This window comes from Neoarius graeffei, chromosome 27, assembly GCF_027579695.1.
Source record: "Neoarius graeffei isolate fNeoGra1 chromosome 27, fNeoGra1.pri, whole genome shotgun sequence".
NCBI classification, from domain to species: Eukaryota; Metazoa; Chordata; class Actinopteri; order Siluriformes; family Ariidae; genus Neoarius; species Neoarius graeffei.
In genome coordinates, this window is record NC_083595.1 from 48,507,071 (window position 1) to 48,527,535 (window position 20,465).

At 43.7% G+C, this 20,465-nt stretch overlaps 1 protein-coding gene across 2 annotated transcripts in view; it reads right to left on the reverse strand.

Annotated features, from left to right (window-relative positions):
• cylda (cylindromatosis (turban tumor syndrome), a) overlaps positions 1-20,465 on the reverse strand; it is a 141,972-nt gene that overhangs the window by 12,712 nt on the left and 108,795 nt on the right. Inside the window, exons 3-12 of one of the 2 annotated variants that reach the window (XM_060912000.1) lie at positions 15,341-15,646; positions 11,296-11,401; positions 9,306-9,401; positions 7,301-7,417; positions 3,797-4,185; positions 3,239-3,404; positions 2,963-3,104; positions 2,230-2,352; positions 2,036-2,127; positions 1,675-1,741 (exon numbers count right to left, since the gene is read on the reverse strand). In XM_060912000.1, coding sequence (XP_060767983.1) covers positions 1,675-1,741; positions 2,036-2,127; positions 2,230-2,352; positions 2,963-3,104; positions 3,239-3,404; positions 3,797-4,185; positions 7,301-7,417; positions 9,306-9,401; positions 11,296-11,401; positions 15,341-15,646 — 1,604 coding nt within the window. The remainder of the gene's footprint in view (positions 1-1,674; positions 1,742-2,035; positions 2,128-2,229; positions 2,353-2,962; positions 3,105-3,238; positions 3,405-3,796; positions 4,186-7,300; positions 7,418-9,305; positions 9,402-11,295; positions 11,402-15,340; positions 15,647-20,465) is intronic. The other variant, XM_060912001.1, reaches the window with a different exon arrangement.

Genomic DNA, 20,465 nt, shown 5'->3' on the forward strand with positions numbered 1-20,465 from the left:
GTCCGCACTATAATGACAGGCGTACTAACACCTTCTGCGCGCTTCGGCAGCGCATTGATACGGAGCTCAGATATCAACGCGCTGCCGAAGCGCGCAGAAGGTGTTAGTACGCCTGTCATTATAGTGCGCACTTTCCATAGCATAGAAAATCGCTACGTTTCAATTTGTGTAACTGAACTTGTTTCATATCACTGGTCATATAAACCTATGTAAACAGGAAAAACGCGGAAGAGTTTGGTCGCATCTAACTACAGCCCCAAAAAATACCATTGGCCATGCTGAGCCTAGCTACATTGCTAACAGGAGTAACAGCGCGTCTGACTGCGTCTGACTGACTGGGAGGTCGCGCAAAGCTCGGACAGGTACGGAGCAGCTCGTCTCAATTCAGATAAGAGCATATTTCATTATGGAAGTACGGTGGACTGTTCCTTTAAGCATTAAAATTTGTTGAATTTTTTTTAGCCTGGTTCAGAAGCTCAAAGAAGTTTGAAAATTACAGAACTGAAATGTCCAAGGAAGAATTAAATAAACGTCTAAAGCTATTCTATACCTCGGCACGACAGCGAGACGGCACTTTCTACAAAAAAAAAAAAACAAAAAAAAAAAAACACAACACTAAAGTCAATTCATGCAGCCATCGATAGGTTTTTAAGTCGTCCGCCTAAGTGGAAATGATTCTGTCGGACAAGTTTTTATTTGTCGAATTTGTAAAAAATAAAAATTCACTGGATTTTGAGAAACAGAGCATGTGGATAGAATAAAACAGTTATTCCACTCAATCTCGTCGTACATGGATTACAGACAACTCGGTGCTACGCGCCTCATCGGCTATCGGCTCGTGTACGACTCGATTTCATGGAATAACTGTTAAATATACCATGGCGCTATTATTACACCTAATTCTCAATTCTGATTGGTCATGGTGTGTTGATTAATTTTCCCCCCAACAGCAGATCCAATATCAGTGCTGCGCAAGTTTATATTAATGCATTAATATAATTCGCTCCTTCTAATATATTATCGTTTCTATAGTAACAAACTGGTATTTAACAGAGATAAATGTCTATTTATAATTGACAAGCTGAAGCTTTCTCTAAGGCAACTTTTAGAACATTTACGGAAGAGGAAGGAGTCTCCAGTGTCACTGATCTCGAAAATATTCATGAAGAGAGAAGAAGAACGTGTAATGTAATGAGAGCACAAGTGTTTAGAGCTGCTTATAGCAGTATAAAAATAAAAGGACCTTGTTTCATGGATGTTCCACAACATTAAATGTAACTGTAAATGGATAAAAAGGAGTATGTTTGACCATTAGTGATTAGTATGTGGTTATAAACAAGAAATACTTGTGTTTTGTTCTGCACTAACAGACTAAAACCACAAGTTTTGAACTTGAAGCAGAGAATAAATTCGTTGGGGGGGTGGGGGGGCTAGAAATTAAATTTGTTATTAATTTACATAAACGCATGTGATCGATAAAGGACAGACAGAGGATCTGCTACAGAAGCCGTGATGGTCCACGTTTAAAAAACTGAAGCCTCTAAACTACATCCTGTTTTTTTTTTTCCCTTTCATATGTTGATCACTATTGCTGAAGTATTTTAGTTTGATCTTGCTCGGTCTGCCGTGTGTGTGTGTGTTGAATATTGCAAACTTAACAGAAAAAATCCTCACCGTAGCCTAAGCAGAGGGTCGACCCTCAGGATGTGGTGAAACAGGATGTTGAGAAACTCTTCAGGATCTGTAAGGAGGGGAAGAAAAAAAAAAAAGTCCAATTGACTCCACAGAGTTCAGCGCAGGTCATGAAGTCACCACCACACCAGCCTGCTGACTCACTTCACTGTCAGTAGGGGGCGACATATCCACACATTACCCGATTTACAATCTGAACAGTGTGTGGAAAGTGTGCGACTTCTTAAAGTGTGGCACTATTTCTGTGGTGTCTGCATATACACTCCTAACAGTCCGACTACTTTAGAGTTCAGCATCGTATAATTAAAAACGTCAGCCGAGGAACGCGGGCAGACATCCTCACCTTTCTCTTCAGACGTGAATCCTGACGCAGCCTCCACCTTTTCTAGAATTCTCCGCAACTTCATGATCTTAGTTGCGCAGACGTAACCATGACTATTATACAAAAGGAAAAAGACATAAAAACTTCTCCGCTGAAGATCTGGTGTTCGTAAAGGAGTAATGTGTATAAAACGTGCGTTTGTATCCGAGACTCACATCCGCAGTGGGTTGACTATCTCAGTGCGTAAAAGCTCCTGTGTCTCCAGGTAGTACTCGACATCAGTCTTAGACTTGGGCCTCAGTAACACCGTGTCCAACACCGAGCTAAACGAGAACAGACTGAGAGGGGGAAAAGAGACAGAAGGTTAAGAGTGCATAAAAGAAAAGAAAAATGAAATGAAAAATAATTCAATAAAACAGAGAAAAGAGAAACTGAAGCAATTGAAGACAAGAAAAGCATAAAAGAGAAAAACACGACGACAAAGTGAAGATAAACAAAACATTTTTTTAAAAATTAAAAGAAAACAAAGAAGAAAAGGGGGGGGGGGAATGAAAAAAGAGACGAGACCAAATTGGAAATGAAAAATGCAAAAATTAAATAAAAGTAAAAAAAAAAAGTGCAAAAAAAAATAAGGCAAATAAAGTAGAAAAATTAAAAATTAGCAAAGAGAAAAATAAAAAAAAATGTAAAAAGATTTTTTAAAAATTTAAAAAATGATAAAAATAAGAAAAATGCAAAAAACAAAAAAAGATACAACGGAGAACAAAAAAGGGCAAAAATATTAAAAACATACTTTTTTTTTTTTTTTTACAAAAGAGCAAAAAGGAAAAATAGTAGAAGCAAAAAAGGAAGGAATATTGAGCGAGGCTTTACAAAACATCCAAGATGAAGACAAACATGTTTGTGTGTTTATGACTTAAGCTTGAGTGTGTGTGTGTGTGTGTGTACCAGAAGAGTGTTGAGTCTAAGTAACAGGAGTTGTAATGGCCTTGAATGCCTTTCTTCTTCCCAACCATCACGTCCAGGCCATCACTCTCTGTACGAGGAGGAGTGTTCTCATTCACCACCTCACTCAGGTAACCACCAAACGCTACAACACACACGTTAATAATTACAGAAATAAAACTCTGTGTGAAATAAAAGTTGCCATTCTCTGTGCTTGAACAGCTGTGTGTGTGTGTGTGTGTGTGTGTGTGTGTGTGTGTGTGTGTGTGTGTGTGTTACCTATAGAATTACAGCGTTCGATTGGATTGGGTGAATGATGTTGTGAAGGGAATCGAGAATCTGGTCGGCAGCATTTCAGTTTCACAAACAAAGCTTTCTTTGGAGGACAGGTAAAGTAGCGTGTGCCTTTAAAAGTACCATCAGTGCATCCTACACACTCCTCTTCCTGTATACACACACACACGACACAGTAGAAGACTTTTTTTTTTTTTTTTTTATATAGACAGAGCTGTAGGGTAACTTGCAGGTGATGTGTTGTCTATAATAATAATAATAATAATAAATACCTGCATAATATTTATATCAATATAAATAATCATTTGTGCACACTAATGTGTTATTTCTGAATAAATACATAATTAAATTTTTCATCCATTAATTATCACTAGATAATTACATTATCTCTACTAAAACACTGATAATAAATAGAATCCTACTTTATTCATAAATAGACAATTAAAAGCAAAACTTACACTGACATTTGAATGTCACATATATTTGATTTAATGTTACTTATTCTTTATTTTGTTCCATCTGTAAAATTATCAGCTCACTGACCAGCTCCAGCCCTGCGAGAGGCTCCAGTAGTCCAGGGGGCAGGCCCACCCAGCGTATCACCCCACACAGGGGCGGATTCTCCTTCACCTCCACCAGTGACCCGACCTCTAACCCCGGCTGACCTTTAGGCGACGGTGGCCTCGGAGAGGGAGCTGTCGGAGGGGGCGGAGCCTCCTGCTGTTCTCCCATCACCGACTGGACGGATAGCGAGAGCGGCCCATGGCTCATGCTCCCATTGGGGCCACTCTTGCGACTCAGGCTAAAGGGCAGCGAGTGGAATTTGTTGTCGCTGGACAGTGAGGGGGCGGTGGGCGGTGCTCGGGGAGGTGGCGAGGCCTGGTTGAAGTCGGGGGGCGTTTCCGTCAGGGACTTGGCTGGGTCTTCACCCACTGGCAGGTGGGGAGAACAGAGAGGAGTCGATTAACATTCAATTAAAACCTGGAATATCCAGTAATGTATGAACAACGAACCGATGTGGAAAAGCAAACTTAAAAAAAAAAAAAACACACACACACTCGTCCTGATTCCTGAACCATGGAAGTCCATTTCTACCAGGAAGGAAAGGAGGAAAAAAATGAATAAAATATTTTTAGTTTTGGGAGCAGAAGTAGGACAAAATTTTATTTACTCAAAATTTGTCTTCTCAATCTTCTGACTTATTATCTCAGGATTATAAGAGCTCAAAGTTTTTACTTCTGCGCACCAAAGTGGATTATATGGAATGGATCAAGTATTACTGAAGTACAATAAGTAGTTGTGAAGTGAGGATTAGCTTTGCATGAAGAACTAATACCATCCCACCTGCAAATTAGCCATTTGTTTGAATACATGCACATGGCAGCCTGACGTACTATTAAAGGAACAGTCCACCGTACTTCCATAATGAAATATGCTCTTATCTGAATTGAGACGAGCTGCTCCGTACCTGTCCGAGCTTTGCGTGACCTCCCAGTCAGTCAGACGCGCTGTCACTCCTGTTAGCAATGTGGCTAGGCTCAGTATGGCCAATGGTATTTTTTGGGGCTGTAGTTAGATGCGACCAAACTCTTCCACGTTTTTCCTGTTTACATAGGTTTATATGACCAGTGATATGAAACAAGTTCAGTTACACAAATTGAAACGTAGCGATTTTCTATGCTATGGAAAGTGCGCACTATAATGACAGGCGTACTAACACCTTCTGCGCGCTTCGGCAGCGCATTGATATCTGAGCTCCGTATCAATGCGCTGCCGAAGCGCGCAGAAGGTGTTAGTACGCCTGTCATTATAGTGCGCACTTTCCATAGCATAGAAAATCGCTACGTTTCAATTTGTGTAACTGAACTTGTTTCATATCACTGGTCATATAAACCTATGTAAACAGGAAAAACGCGGAAGAGTTTGGTCGCATCTAACTACAGCCCCAAAAAATACCATTGGCCATGCTGAGCCTAGCTACATTGCTAACAGGAGTGACAGCGCGTCTGACTGCGTCTGACTGACTGGGAGGTCGCGCAAAGCTCGGAGAGGTACGGAGCAGCTCGTCTCAATTCAGATAAGAGCATATTTCATTATGGAAGTACAGTGGACTGTTCCTTTAAGCAACCCCATTTTTGACCATTTTTTTGTTTCAACCTTATTCGATCTAGTTTGAGGAGGTTGCAAATCCTAATATTAAGTGACTTTACAGCCCCTGAATAGTTTAGTTGGAGCCTCATTTCATCCTTGAAGAATTCGTGCTGACAAAGTTGACCACAAACGGGTACTGATCGGGTAACAGGGGTATATTTTAACTTGTTTGTCAAAAATCTCTCTGGTAATGTGATCTTTAATAAAAGTTAGAGGAAAAAAAAAATAAATAAATAATAAGGCCGTTCTTAGACGAGTAGCTTAGGATTCTGAAAGTCCAGGGTCCGGTTGTTCAAAGCATGGTTATTTTAACGGCAAGTTAACCTGTAACCCTCTGTTACAATTTTAACTAGCCATTAAAAAAAAAAAATCATTTCTTGAAACTAATTTAACCACACCATTAGCAAACCAATTGGTTTAGCCTGAACCAGTTGGTTATGACACCACACCATGTCAAAATCAATCCCACGCCCACCTTTGCGACAAGATATGGGTTACCATCTATACAGCCATGGACATTTGGAAAACCGCCAGAAAGGTAAAACCCTTCCTTAATTCGCTGCACCTGTATGTCGTCACAAAGCCATGTAATGTACTGATTGGACTTGGACACAAGGGCATTGATCACTTCATTAACCACTCTACTAACCGTTCCTTTCCCGACACCCATTATATCGCTGATGACTTGGAAAAAGCTGCCACTTACATAAAATCTAAGGGCAACGAGCACCTGCTCCTCAACAGACAACGCACGGCTTCATGTTGGCCGTTCCAAATCTTCGTGCAACAAATCGAATATATAACAGAGAGATTCTTGACCAAATTGGTACCGATGTCAAAGTTCTGCGTAATTGTATCGAAGTAATTCATTTGGTCTTCGTCTGAAATGTTTTGGATGGTGTGCATTAACAATCGGGAACATGCCAGTAGCTTTCGCCTGCAAGATGAACGCCATTTTGATCTTTACATAACCACTTGGTAAAATGATAACGGAGGCTGGGAGGTGTGTTAACTTTAACGGAGTTTCGAACAACAGTTTACCAGTAGGTTATATTTAGCATAATGTTAAATAGTGATTGAACCACTGGTTAAAAGATAACCATGTTTTGAACAACCGGACCCAGGTCCATATTTCTTGAATACATCCCAAAATCCTGAATTCTCAAATCTCTGATTCTTATCCCCAGCTTTTGAGATATCAAGTCAGATTTCAAAGTCACATTTTGACATGCTACTGCAGTCAAAGACAAATGGATTATACATTTTTTTCCTTTATTTTCTACCTGGCAGAAATGGACTTCTACACTTAACCAATTAAAATCAACCGAATTTAAAGATCCGATTGCCTTCTCTGATTGAACTCAACTCACTTTTTGGAAACCAGATCTCTCTCTCTCTCTCTCTCTCATGAAAACTGGAGTAAAAGTAAAGAAGGTGGTGTGAGTACGGAGAGCACTTTTCCACATGGATGCATGAAAGTTTTCTAGTCACATGACTGCTGAAATGTGATGAAGGGAAAAGCAGAAAGTGAGGAACCAGAAACGCAGCAATGCAGTGACCCGTGTAACATGCAACACAACAGTACGCCTTCCTCCACGCACACGAACCCACCCACAGATCCCACAGAAACCCCTCCAAATGGTGTTTTCATGCAGGTGATGGGGAGAACGAGGACGCCTGGGAAAACACTAGTTGATGTGACAGCGTCGTAGAGAGACGTGAGAAAATCTTAGCAGCAAGCTCCAGCAGTGAAAGTCTCCCACGCTACGGTAATGTAGACACGTGTTCAGCGTGAGTTTAGCCAAGTGGGCGCTTCTCTTGCTGATAAGATTTGTGGATGATTTTATCCTCTCCGATTCCCGGTGAACATTCCCATCTCCCTCGGCTGCTGTTTACCTTCGTCTATGTACCACGTGCTTTTGGATTTGGACTGGCTCGGGTGATCCACAGAGCTGCCGTTTAGTGTATAATAAAACTCAGACTTGCTTCTGCTGGCAGCCTGCAGAGCCAATCCTACATCACACATTCAACATACAGCGTCAGAGAGAGAGAGAGAGAGAGAGAGAGAGAGAGAAAATGGTCTAAACAGAACATGTACAGCAGAAAAACTCCACAAAACTAAGGTGAGGAAGGGAAACTGGGAAGGAAGGAAGAAAGGAAGGAAAAAAAAAAGAAGACAGAATACTAAAAGAAAAAAAGCTAAAAAAAGCAAACTAAAAGATAAAAGAAAGTATGAAGAAAAAGCTAAAACAAAAAAAAAGCTAAAACAAAGAAAGAAGGCTAAAAGAAAGAAGAGAATATTAAAATAAGAAAACTAAGATAAAAGAAAGAAGAGAATACTAAAAAGAAAGAAAAATAGAAGAAAAGGCTAAAAGAAAGAGAAAGAAAGAAAACAAAGCTAAAAACAAAGAAAAAGCTAAAAGAAAAAAGAAAGAGAATACTAAAAAGAAAACTAGAAGAAAAGGCTGAAAGAAAGAAAGAAAGAAAGAAAGAAAGAAAGAAAGAAAGAAAGAAAGAAAGAAAGAAAGAAAGAAAGAAAGAAAGGCTAAAACAAAGAAAACAAACTAAAAGAAAACAGAAGAGAATACTAAAAAGAAAGAAAACTAGAAAAGGCTAAAAGAAAGAAAGAAAGAAAGAAAGAAAGAAAGAAAGAAAGAAAGAAAGAAAAAGAGAGCTAAAAACAAAGAAAAAGCTAAAAGAAAGAAAACTAAAAGAAAGAAGAAATAGAGAAGAGAATACTAAAAATAAAGAAAACTAGAAGAAAAGGCTAAGAAAGAAAGAAAGAAAAAGAACTAAAAAAGGAATGAATACTAAAAAGAAAAAGAAAGAAAACTAGAAAAAAAAGGCTAAAAGAAAGAAAGAAAATCTAAAACAAAGAAAGCTAAAAGAAAGAAAACTAAAACTAAAAGAAAGAAAACTAGAAGAAAAGGCTAAAAGAAAGAAAAATGAAAATAGACAAAGAGGGGAAAAGAAAAAAGAACAGTATGAAAAAGAAATAATGAAAAGAAAAAGGAACACAGAAGGAAAGAAAAACAAGGAAAAAGAGAAACAGAAAGAAAGATAAAGGAAGGAAAATCAGATCTTTGTCTCATCAGTAGATTTCAGTGTCGCTTCCCCTCACAGCGGACATCTGACTGATGTTTCCTTCGACTCGGATAACGAGGCTGAAAAATTCATTTCACCAGAGACCGTGATGTGTATCAGCAACCCCAGCTTTCCTTTTTCATTAGCCACATTAGCATTGTGAGGGTGAAGTGGCTCTTTAACCAGCACACACACACGGTTTACATTTTCACCACAAAAGCTCTCAGTCTGAAACTAGATGAAGCTAAAATTTGTCACTTACAAAATGTTTTAACTCACTTAGTGTGTTCATATGAACTTTCAACACACACACACACACACACACACACACACACACACACACACAGAGGAACAACACTGCTGCTGAGAACCAAGGCGACTGGCTAATAACCCAGGCTAACAATGTATCATGCTAAAACAGACAGACCATCATGTTAAACTGGTAAACAATATACAACAGTGGAAATGAGACTAAATTGTCTGGAATAGCAAAAGTTACCTCAGATGTGGTGTTAAATATTTAGAAAAGACATTAAATTATTCTGTAATTACAGTTAGCATCAACCACTAATCAAAGTTTTGTGAACGCCGCCATTTTGAGACCCCAGTGTTGCAGTACAGTTTATAAATTTGGAGCTGTTGGGAAATGTTTTATTTCGAAAGTGCACAAGAGCCTCATTCATAAGGAAACACACAAATCTGTTTGAACGTAGTACGTACAGCTGCAAAACTAAACATAGGGATTAGAAGGGAGTAGGAGGAGTGTGTTAATGAGTTTAGAGCCAGGCCGTGAGGAGTGCGAGTGAGGACGCAGTACCTTTGCTCTTTGGTTTGCTCTGACTGCCAGACTTCTCACTGCTCCTCCTCTCACTAAAGCTGGCTTTGGACAGCCTCGGGTCCTGCATGGAGTACTCTACACACACACACACACACACCAAATCAGAACAATCATCACACTCTTTTTCTAGTCATAAGCTCATACAGTAAGCTCTAAAACTAATTTCCACAAAAATTCCACCGTATTTAGAAAGTCAAAGAAAGTACAGCGTCCGAAAATCATCGTCGTGACTTTTATCCGGTATAAAACGTCAACCAGGAGGTGCAGAAATACTGAGATTCTCCAGTTCTACATGAAAACTGAAGTTGACACAGGAGTTTAACAATTAACAGTTCAAAGGTGTTTTGAAGCGACACCGTTTGGAAGCCCCGCCCCTTTTCCACTCTCACGTGTTCTCGGGACTGACGAAAAATGGAGAATTTTTTTTTTTATTTCATTAATATGAAACAGAATCCATACATTTATTAATCTGTCTCTAAGTTCAACTCAACATTCGGCAAGTGTGCATTCAGGGTCAGTTATCTAGCCTGTGTTAATCTGGGGGCAGAAATCACATTTACAGCTCAGGTACGTTCACACAAATTCAGTCACGTGACTATTAGACAACTTTTCCGTACAATCACCGGGGGAATTCACAATTACCACTGCCAACAAGCAGTGCCTGACCGCACAATTATTATTATTTCCTCTCTCTTACTCTCCTTTAACATAAAATAGTAGAAATTCTCAGGGGAAGATAAAATTTAAAAAAAAAAATCATCACACAAGCCTTGTCCCAGTAATTCCAGAGTTGACTGTAGGAAATCTGAGGAGGGGAAAAGAACGATTACAAAACAACAGAACAACAAGCTGTTCATTCGTTTATCTCCTCGATCAAGAAAAGGCTGCGCTTTGTGAGCCGACACATCTCATAAGTCTCACAAACGGCCTAAACAATATTACCCACCTTCACACTATAGTGAAACATCACTGGGAAATACACACACACACACACACACACACGGAAAACTGAACATACAAAGCTGAAGCCTTGGACACTTCAGTTTCAAAAACAGGCTTTTAGACAAAAGCGGGTCTGTTTGCAGGCTAACAGAATCTCTCTCTCTCTCTCCCACACACACACACACACATCTCATGATCACATGGCCGACTACTGATCAAGTGCGACCACACACTCTACAGCAAGTGCTTATAATAAAGGTCAAAACAATCAGTTTGTATTAAAATGAAGTGTTTTAGTTACACATGGAATTTTCCATGTGACAAGAACACATCCGTCTCTGCGATTCATACAGGCATTACCACTCCCATACTAATCACTCATAATTACTATAGACGCACAAAAAATTATAATAAATCTGTCGTTTAACTTCCATCATTGTCTTACCACTGGGACCTTTAAAGACCAAGTTATCACACTGAAATATTTCAAATTGCAACACCATGAGTCACATTATTTGTCCGTTTATAGTTACACTGAATGTTGCTGAACATCCAGGAAACAAGGCGTCTTTTCACTTAAAAGCTACACACACACACACACACCACTGCTCAGCCCTGGACACTCTTCTCTGACTCTCCTCAAGAGCCGACACTGGAGACTCCTTCCATAAACGTCTCATTACAGAAAATCTCACCACATCACTGACTTTTCTTTATTAAACAACAACAACGACGACACACATTTTCAAACATGACCTGTTTAGTAAAGAGCGTTGTGTTACACTGTGCACGCTAAACGTCTTATTCTCATCGTAAAAGCACTCGCATGTTTACATTCAGCTGTGATGTTCATTCTGCAGTACAACAAATTAAAAAAAAAAAAAAAACACAAAAAGACAGAAACATCTTCTTACAGAACACACCAACCACAAAGTAGCTTGAGCTCTTAAACACACTTCAATTTAAAAGCTGATGAATAAATTTTTTTTTTTAATTGAAAAAAAAAAAAAAAAGGCAAAGCACTCACCTGGCATGACATCACCGATGGGAACAAGACGGGTGTGCTCAAGGCTGGCGAAATTACACAGCAGTTTCCCGTCGATCACGCCGTCCCAGTCTCCGATGGGATTGTCCTGAGGGCGAGACGTACAGCACCCTATTACTGACGCTGGACTAGCGCATCATACACAAACCCTTCACTGACTTCTTGAGCCCTGAGATCAACCAGTGCCTTGGATATATTACACACCAAACACACACAGATCAGAGAGAGGTCACTATATCCTGCTCTATTCTGGCTTTGGCTACACCTCTGTTCCAAATGATCTGCAGCTGTATCCAAAAAAAAATAAAAAATACCGGCTAACACCTCGAATTTTAATTCTCATCAGTCATGTGACAGCTGTACGATTTGTCACAACATACACACATAACCGAGTGAACTTTGCACAAGCTCAGCTCTCAATTAATCACCAATTTCATAAGAACAACTATGACTTTACTCTCTAACAGGCAGATCAAACCAACCTGTCCTACTGAGAACGAACTATTCTGCGAACAATCTCTGCTCTGTGCTAAAGGGCTGCGCCTCAAACCACTGGTGGACTCTCGGTGTGTGTGTGTGTGTGTGTGTGTGTGTGTGAGAGAGAGAGAGAGAAAGAGATGGCAGTGTCTTGTCCGAGCATTTGGCTGCCCTCCACAACGCTGCTCATGCTGTCCCTCCATCTCTCCCTCCCTTCTCATCCCTCCATCCGCCCATCTCTGAAGTGTGACTGCGCTTTTGTTTCGAGCCGACGGACGAGTGGGCCGCTGGCTGACTGCACGCGGAAGGCAAGAGGACACGTCTCGTGTGCTTGGACACGTCTCGGTGACTTCTCATCTAGTTACTGCATCTCGCTGCATGCAAACAGTGACGGAAAATAGCTCCTAAAGGGAAAACTCAACCAGTGTGTGCCATTTCCTTAGACAAGAACTTGCTGTTCTAAGTGTGTTTTTACACCTATTAATCCCTTTGTGGAGTCGGAATCAGAGCAAAATTGATTCATTTGATACTTTATTTGGTTTGCTTTCCCTCTGCACAGAATTAAACAATCCAAAAAGAAAAAAAAAAAAGTTGCCGGAGGAAGTGTGTGTAAGGCTGAGAACATACTCGGAGAAATTGGAGAATTTTTACCGAGCGTACAATAAAATCAAAAATCGCCCAAGTACAGACAGAGAACACTCGATGAATAGGCAGGACATAAGCAGGTACAACTTGTGTGTCTTGCCGCATCCACCATTTATTTTCTCTTATGGGGGGGGGGGGACAAAACACACACACACCTCATCTCATTTCATATCCTTTTTCAAGCAACAGGGAACGAGTTCTTGCTTGTGCACCAAAATTTGAATCGTTCACAGCATTTCGACCCAAAATAAACTGGTGCCATTAGTTTGAAAACTTGGCTTCCAGCTGGAACCAAAATATATCGGGTTGTTTTTTAGCGCAAACCGTGATGACATCAGCGAGCATGTCATTAGTTTGGACAGGAAGTGGAGCGCAGCAATGCAGAAGGATACATCTTTAGGAAAAGAGAAAAAAAAAAAAAAGGGCCAAAAACAAATACCTGCAAGAATAAAACAAAGCTTTGGAATACGCTGCCAGAGTTAGAGATGCTGATGATTTATCTAGTTTTAAAGCTAGACTGCCTTTCAGATTTTTCAAGTGTAGGTCATAAAAAGAATTTTCCCCAACACCCAATTATTTTTGTTCCGTGGACTGAACTCGAATCACAATTTTATTTTTTTTTAATACAACAATTAATGACTATCTCCACGTGGCTCTAAATTCTCCGCTATTTTTTCCTGCTTCACCATGACGCAATACAAGATACTACGTCATGCATCACATGGTGGGCTTTCCCTGTTCACGCAAGGCATTGTGGGATACAAATTTGAAACAGGAGAGAAAAATGGAGGACGCGAGTGTGTGAATGAAACATGAAAGAGCGACTACAGTAACGGAAAGTGAGAAGAAATATATGTTATTTACGAGCTGGGAGGTCTGTATGGTGAAATACCGTGACCGAGGTCTTGAAAGTACTGAACGAGGCCCTCTGGGCCGAGGTCAGTATTCAAGGCCGAGGTCACGGTATTTCACCATACGGACCGACCTCAAGCTGGTAAATAATATATTTAATTTTTTTCTTTACCAAATTCTAACAGAAAACGAGAGCGCCCGAAAGGGAAAATCGAGCCAAGACGCCATTTTGAATCCTCGTTCACGGCTGTAATGCAAATGGCTTCCTCCTCGGTATACAAGTGCACTTCCATGGCAGGAAAAACCTACATTTTGCTGCCTATGTAGTCCCCTATTTATACAAAATTGAGACATTCAGGATTCAGCCATGTTTTTGCTCAGCGTTAGCAACAGTTAGAGGTTTTTAGCTTTCTCCTGAAATGTTTTTCTTTTATTTCTTCTTCCTCAGGGTAGTAAAACTCGTTTTCGCTGTGAAGACTGTCGTTATCGCTATCCATGCTGTAAAATTAATGCTATTCTCCTGAGAAATGCGAAAATAAACGTTGACAAAAATTGCTACGTTTGTTGTTGCTGTGAACAAGCGAGTCGCCAGAGGTCCATATCATAGGATACGGACCTGCTCACCAGCCAATCAGAGCACAGGATTTGATGGAAACCGCACCGCGAAAAAAATAAGACGTTATGTTATATACGAAGGAAAGGAAATGCAGGACCAAACTAATAAATATCGGCACTCAGCGAGCACCTCGGTGTGATCAGCTGTTTGTTTAGCGACAGAATGATGGAACGGTCAGTGCACGCTCAAAGGGAAACCTGCGCATGCGCACACACACAGACTTCCTCTGTCTGCTTGACTGCACAAAGCGAGCGATTTCATGCACGTTATTTGCTTTAATCCCCTCAAATTAAATAAATTCCCAGCCACAGAATGGCCTGATATTTTGTCAGATATTACAGAAATAAACATATATCACAATGACCACATTTCAGAAATACCTAAATTTTACCGATTTTATGAAACTGAAAGGCCGTCTAGCTTTAAATCTTTACTTAAAACACATTAATTTAGCTTTTAATAATAGATATTTTTCACAGCTTAGCAATATTTGTTTTTTATATTATCCTTAGGATATCCTTTCATTTATATTCTTTTATTTTGTTTATGTACGATATTTTAAGTGCACGCAAAATGCGCTATATAAGTAATAAAACATTATTCTTCTTTTTATTATTACAAGCTCAAAAGGTAATCAATGTGCACCACCATCTTGCTACGATTGTTTACTCCCTTTCATGATGCATCCTTGATTATAACAGTTCTGTTCAAAACTGGTGAAAACGTGGGCCAGTTCGCTAGCTGCCACCAAGACTCAAAGAATCCTGAACGGACCCGGTTCAAGAACCTGGTCCCTGTTGGTTGAAAAGGGGTATCGCTCGAGTCAAACAGTGTTACAGTTCACCTGGAAGCTCCTCAAGACCACTTTAATCAGGTGGTCGTTTTTATTCAATTGGTAATAAATAAGAGAAAAGCGTTCGCTCGGTCATGCGGAGATCAAACCCTGATCTGGAGCCAGGAGAGCAAAATTGGCCGTGCTCTCAGGGAGGGAGGTGGGGCATACTCTCTCACTTCTATCAATTACAGCAACACTAGCCAATCATGGGCATCTGTGAGCTCATGCGTGTGGAAGTAGGCGGATAGCGCTTTCCTCCAAGTGTGTTACGCCGCTCCTGATGCTGCATAAAGAGCAGGTCGAAAAACGCGGTCAGCTGGTGTTACGTGCCTCAGAGGAAGGATGTAATGACCTTCGCTCAAATGACAAACTAAGGTGAGTAAGAAGTGAAAAAAGTGAAAGTGGGTGTATTCAGTTAAAGTTCTCTATAGAGAACGGGCAACTACGTCATGACGCATTGCATAATCTTCATGGAAGATTAAGTGGGAATAAAAATTATGAATTATGTGCTGTTTTGACCTCATACAGAAATGGATTCCGTATGTGAAAGGGGCTTTAGGGAACCTGTAAGAGTGCAATTCATCTACTTTTTTTTTTATTACCATATCGACACCGACGTAATAGCCGAGGGTCTCGTTGCCAGGTAAAAGGTCGCAGAAGATGACTGTGCCACGTTCAGGGCCCTCGTGTGTTTGCACCAGGACACGAGAGTTGAGCTCCAGAGGAGGGAAATCTCTTTCCACGTCCGGCTCGTTGTCCACCAGGCTCAGGTGATCCACCTCCAGCTCCTCGTCCTCCCAGAGCTCCAGTTTATCAAGAGCAACGAAGACGCCGCACTCATCCTCACAGCGGAACAGCTGCTGGCCCTGATACGAGCCCTCGGTAAAACCCTGACCACGCCCCTCCTCCTGAGAGAAAGAAAGAAATAATTTAATGCATTCAACATGAACATTCATTGATCAAATAAATAAATGAAGACAGTTTCAGTTGTAGAAGTGGTTTGGAACGTGTTGAACTTCACACATCTGATGTGGAACAAACACGAGTTTTGGAGTTTTCTAATTAATAACAGACCAAAGAGCACAAAACTAATAAAAATCACTAGCGTGTCACCAATGTCACAGTCTTACTCTCTTCACTTACACACGTGAGAAAGAGAGAGAGAGAGAGAGAGAGAGAGAGAGAGTGTTTCAGAGACAGGCGAGAGAGAGAGATGCACACACAGGCGAGAGAGAGAGAGACGCACAGAGGAGAGAGAGAGAGACGCACAGAGACACGCGAGCGTGTGTGTGTGTGTGTCAGAGACAGGCGAGAGAGAGAGAGAGAGAGAGAGACACACAGAGGCGAGAGACACACACAGGCGAGAGAGAGACACACACACACACAGGCAAGAGAGAGAGAGACACAAACAGAGGTGAGAGAGAGACACAGAGGCGAGAGAGACACACAGGCGAGAGAGACACACACACAGGCAAAAGAGAGACACACAGAGGCGAGAGAGAGAGAGAGAGACACACAGAGGCGAGAGAGAGAGAGAGAGAGAGAGAGACACACACAGAGGTGAGAGAGAGACACAGAGGCGAGAGAGAGAGAGACACACACAGGCGAGAGAGAGACACACAGGCGAGAGAGACACACGCACACAAAGAGGCGAGAGAGAGAGAGACACACAGAGGCGAGAGAGAGAGAGACACACAGAGGCGAGAGAGAGAGAGACACACAGAGGCGAGAGAGAGAGACACACACAGAGGCGAGAGAGAGAGAGAGAGAGAGACACACAGAGGAGCGAGAGAGAGAGAGAGAGAGACACACACAGAGGCGAGAGAGAGAGACACACAGAGGCGCGAGAGAGAGAGAGAGAGACACACAGAGGCGAGAGAGAGAGACACACAGAGGCGAGAGAGAGAGAGAGACACACACACAGAGGCGAGAGAGAGAGAGAGAGACACACAGAGGCGAGAGAGAGAGAGAGAGAGAGACACACAGAGGCGAGAGAGAGAGAGAGACACACAGAGGCGAGAGAGAGAGAGAGAGAGAGACACACAGAGGCGAGAGAGAGAGAGAGAGAGAGAGAGAGAGACACAGAGGCGAGAGAGAGAGAGACACACACAGAGGCGAGAGAGAGAGAGAGACACACACAGAGGCGAGAGAGAGAGAGAGACACACACAGAGGCGAGAGAGAGAGAGAGACACACACAGAGGCGAGAGAGAGAGAGACACACACAGAGGCGAGAGAGAGAGAGAGAGAGAGAGACACACAGAGGCGAGAGAGAGAGAGAGAGAAACACACAAAGAGGCGAGAGAGACACACACAGAGGCGAGAGAGAGAGAGACACACAGAGGCAAGAGAGAGAGACACACACAGAGGCAAGAGAGAGAGACACACACAGAGGCAAGAGAGAGAGACACACACACAGGCGAGAGAGAGAGACACTCACACAGAGGCAAGAGAGAGAGACACACACAGAGGCGAGAGAGAGAGACACAGAGGCAAGAGAGAGACACACACAGAGGCGAGAGAGAGAGAGACACACACACAGAGGCGAGAGACACACACACACAGGCGAGAGAGAGAGAGAGAGACACACACAGGCGAAAGAGACACACACACACACACAGGCGAAAGAGAGAGACACACACACACACAGGCGAGAGACACACACACACACACACAGAGGCGAGAGAGAGACACACACACAGAGGCGAAAGAGAGACACACACACAGAGGCGAAAGAGAGACACACACAGAGGCGAGAGAGAGACACACACAGAGGCGAGAGACACACACAGAGGCGAGAGACACACACAGAGGCGAGAGAGACACACAGAGGCGAGAGAGACACACACAGAGGCGAGAGAGACACACACAGAGGCGAGAGACACACCACACAGAGGCGAGAGACACACACAGAGGCGAGAGACACACACAGAGGCGAGAGACACACACACAGGCGAGAGACACACACACAGGCGAGAGACACACACACAGGCGAGAGACACATACACACAGGCGAGAGACACACACACACAGGCGAGAGAGAGAGAGACACACAGAGGCGAGAGAGAGAGACACACACACAGAGGAGAGAGACACACACAGAGGCGAGAAAGAGAGAGACACACACAGAGGCGAGAAAGAGAGAGACACACACAGGCGAGAGAGAGAGAGAGACACACAGGCGAGAGAGAGAGAGACACACAGAGGCGAGAGAGAGAGACACACACAGAGGCGAGAGAGAGAGAGACACACACAGAGGCGAGAGAGAGAGAGACACACACAGAGGCGAGAAAGAGAGAGACACACAGAGGCGAGAAAGAGAGAGACACACACAGAGGCGAGAGACACACACAGGCGAGAGAGAGAGACACACACAGGCGAGAGAGAGAGAGACAGAGGCGAGAGAGAGAGAGAGACACACACACAGAGGCGAGAGAGAGAGAGACACACACAGAGGCGAGAGAGAGAGAGAGACACACACAGAGGCGAGAGAGAGAGAGAGACACACAGAGAGGCGAGAGAGACACACAGAGAGGCGAGAGAGAGAGAGACACACAGAGAGGCGAGAGAGAGAGAGACACACAGAGAGGCGAGAGAGAGAGAGACACACACAGGCGAGAGAGAGAGAGAGACACACACACAGAGGCGAGAGAGAGAGAGACACACAGGCGAGAGAGAGAGAGAGAGAGAGAGAGAGACACAGAGAGGCGAGAGAGAGAGACACACAGAGAGGCGAGAGAGAGAGAGACACACAGAGAGGCGAGAGAGAGAGAGACACACAGAGAGGCGAGAGAGAGAGAGACACACAGAGAGGCGAGAGAGAGAGAGAGACACACAGAGAGGCGAGAGAGAGAGAGAGACACACAGAGAGGCGAGAGAGAGAGAGAGACACACAGAGAGGCGAGAGAGAGAGAGACACACAGAGAGGCGAGAGAGAGAGAGAGACACACAGAGAGGCGAGAGAGAGAGAGACACACAGAGAGGCGAGAGAGAGAGAGACACACAGAGAGGCGAGAGAGAGAGAGACACAGAGAGGCGAGAGAGAGAGAGACACACAGAGAGGCGAGAGAGAGAGAGACACACAGAGAGGCGAGAGAGAGAGAGACACACAGAGAGGCGAGAGAGAGAGAGACACACACACACAGGCGAGAGAGAGAGACGCACACAGAGGCGAGAGAGAGAGAGAGACAGAGGCGAGAGAGAGAGAGACACACAGAGGCGAGAGAGAGAGAGAGAGAGAGAGAGAGAGAGAGAGAGAGAGACACACAGAGAGGCGAGAGAGAGAGACACACACACAGAGAGGCGAGAGAGAGAGAGACACACAGAGAGGCGAGAGAGAGAGAGACACACAGAGAGGTGAGAGAGAGAGAGACACACACACACAGGTGAGAGAGAGAGAGACACACAGAGGCGAGAGAAAGAGAGAGACACACAGAGGCGAGAGAAAGAGAGAGACACAGAGGCGAGAGAAAGAGAGAGACACACAGAGGCGAGAGAGAGAGAAAGAGAGACACACAGAGGGGAGAGAGAGAGAGACAGAGAGAGACACACACAGGCGAGAGAGAGAGAGAGAGAGAGAGACACACACAGAGGCGAGAGAGAGACGCACACAGAGGCGAGAGAGAGAGACACACAGAGGCGAGAGAGAGAGAGACAGAGGCGAGAGAGAGAGAGACACACAGAGGCGAGAGAGAGAGACACACAGAGGCAAGAGAGAGACACACAGAGGCAAGAGAGAGACACACAGAGGCGAGAGAGAGAGACACAGAGGCGAGAGAGAGACACACAGAGGCGAGAGAGAGAGAGAGAGACACACAGAGGGGAGAGAGAGAGAGACACACAGAGGGGAGAGAGAGAGAGACACAGAGGGGAGAGAGAGAGAGAGAGAGACACAGAGGGGAGAGAGAGAGACACACACAGAGGGGAGAGAGAGAGAGACACACACAGAGGGGAGAAAGAGAGACACACACACAGAGGCGAGAGAGAGAGAGACACACACACACAGGCGCGAGAGAGAGAGAGAGAGAGAGACACACACAGGCGCGAGAGAGAGAGAGACACAAACAGGCGCGAGAGAGAGAGAGACACACACAGAGAGGCGAGAGAGACGCACACAGAGGCGAGAGAGAGAGACACACAGAGGCGAGAGAGAGAGACACAGAGGCGAGAGAGAGAGACACACAGAGGAGAGAGAGAGAGAGACACACAGAGGCGAGAGAGAGACACACAGAGGCGAGAGAGAGACACACAGAGGCGAGAGAGAGACACACAGAGGCGAGAGAGAGACACACAGAGGCGAGAGAGAGAGACACACACACAGAGGCGAGAGAGAGAGAGACACACACACACAGGCGCGAGAGAGAGAGAGAGAGAGACACACACAGGCGCGAGAGAGAGAGAGACACAAACAGGCGCGAGAGAGAGAGAGACACACACAGAGAGGCGAGAGAGAGAGAGACGCACACAGAGGCGAGAGAGAGAGACACACAGAGGCGAGAGAGAGAGACACAGAGGCGAGAGAGAGAGACACACAGAGGAGAGAGAGAGACACACAGAGGAGAGAGAGAGAGAGACACACAGAGGCGAGAGAGAGACACACAGAGGCGAGAGAGAGACACACAGAGGCGAGAGAGAGACACACAGAGGCGAGAGAGAGACACACAGAGGCGAGAGAGAGAGAGAGAGAGACACAGAGGCGAGAGAGAGAGAGAGAGAGAGAGAGAAACAGA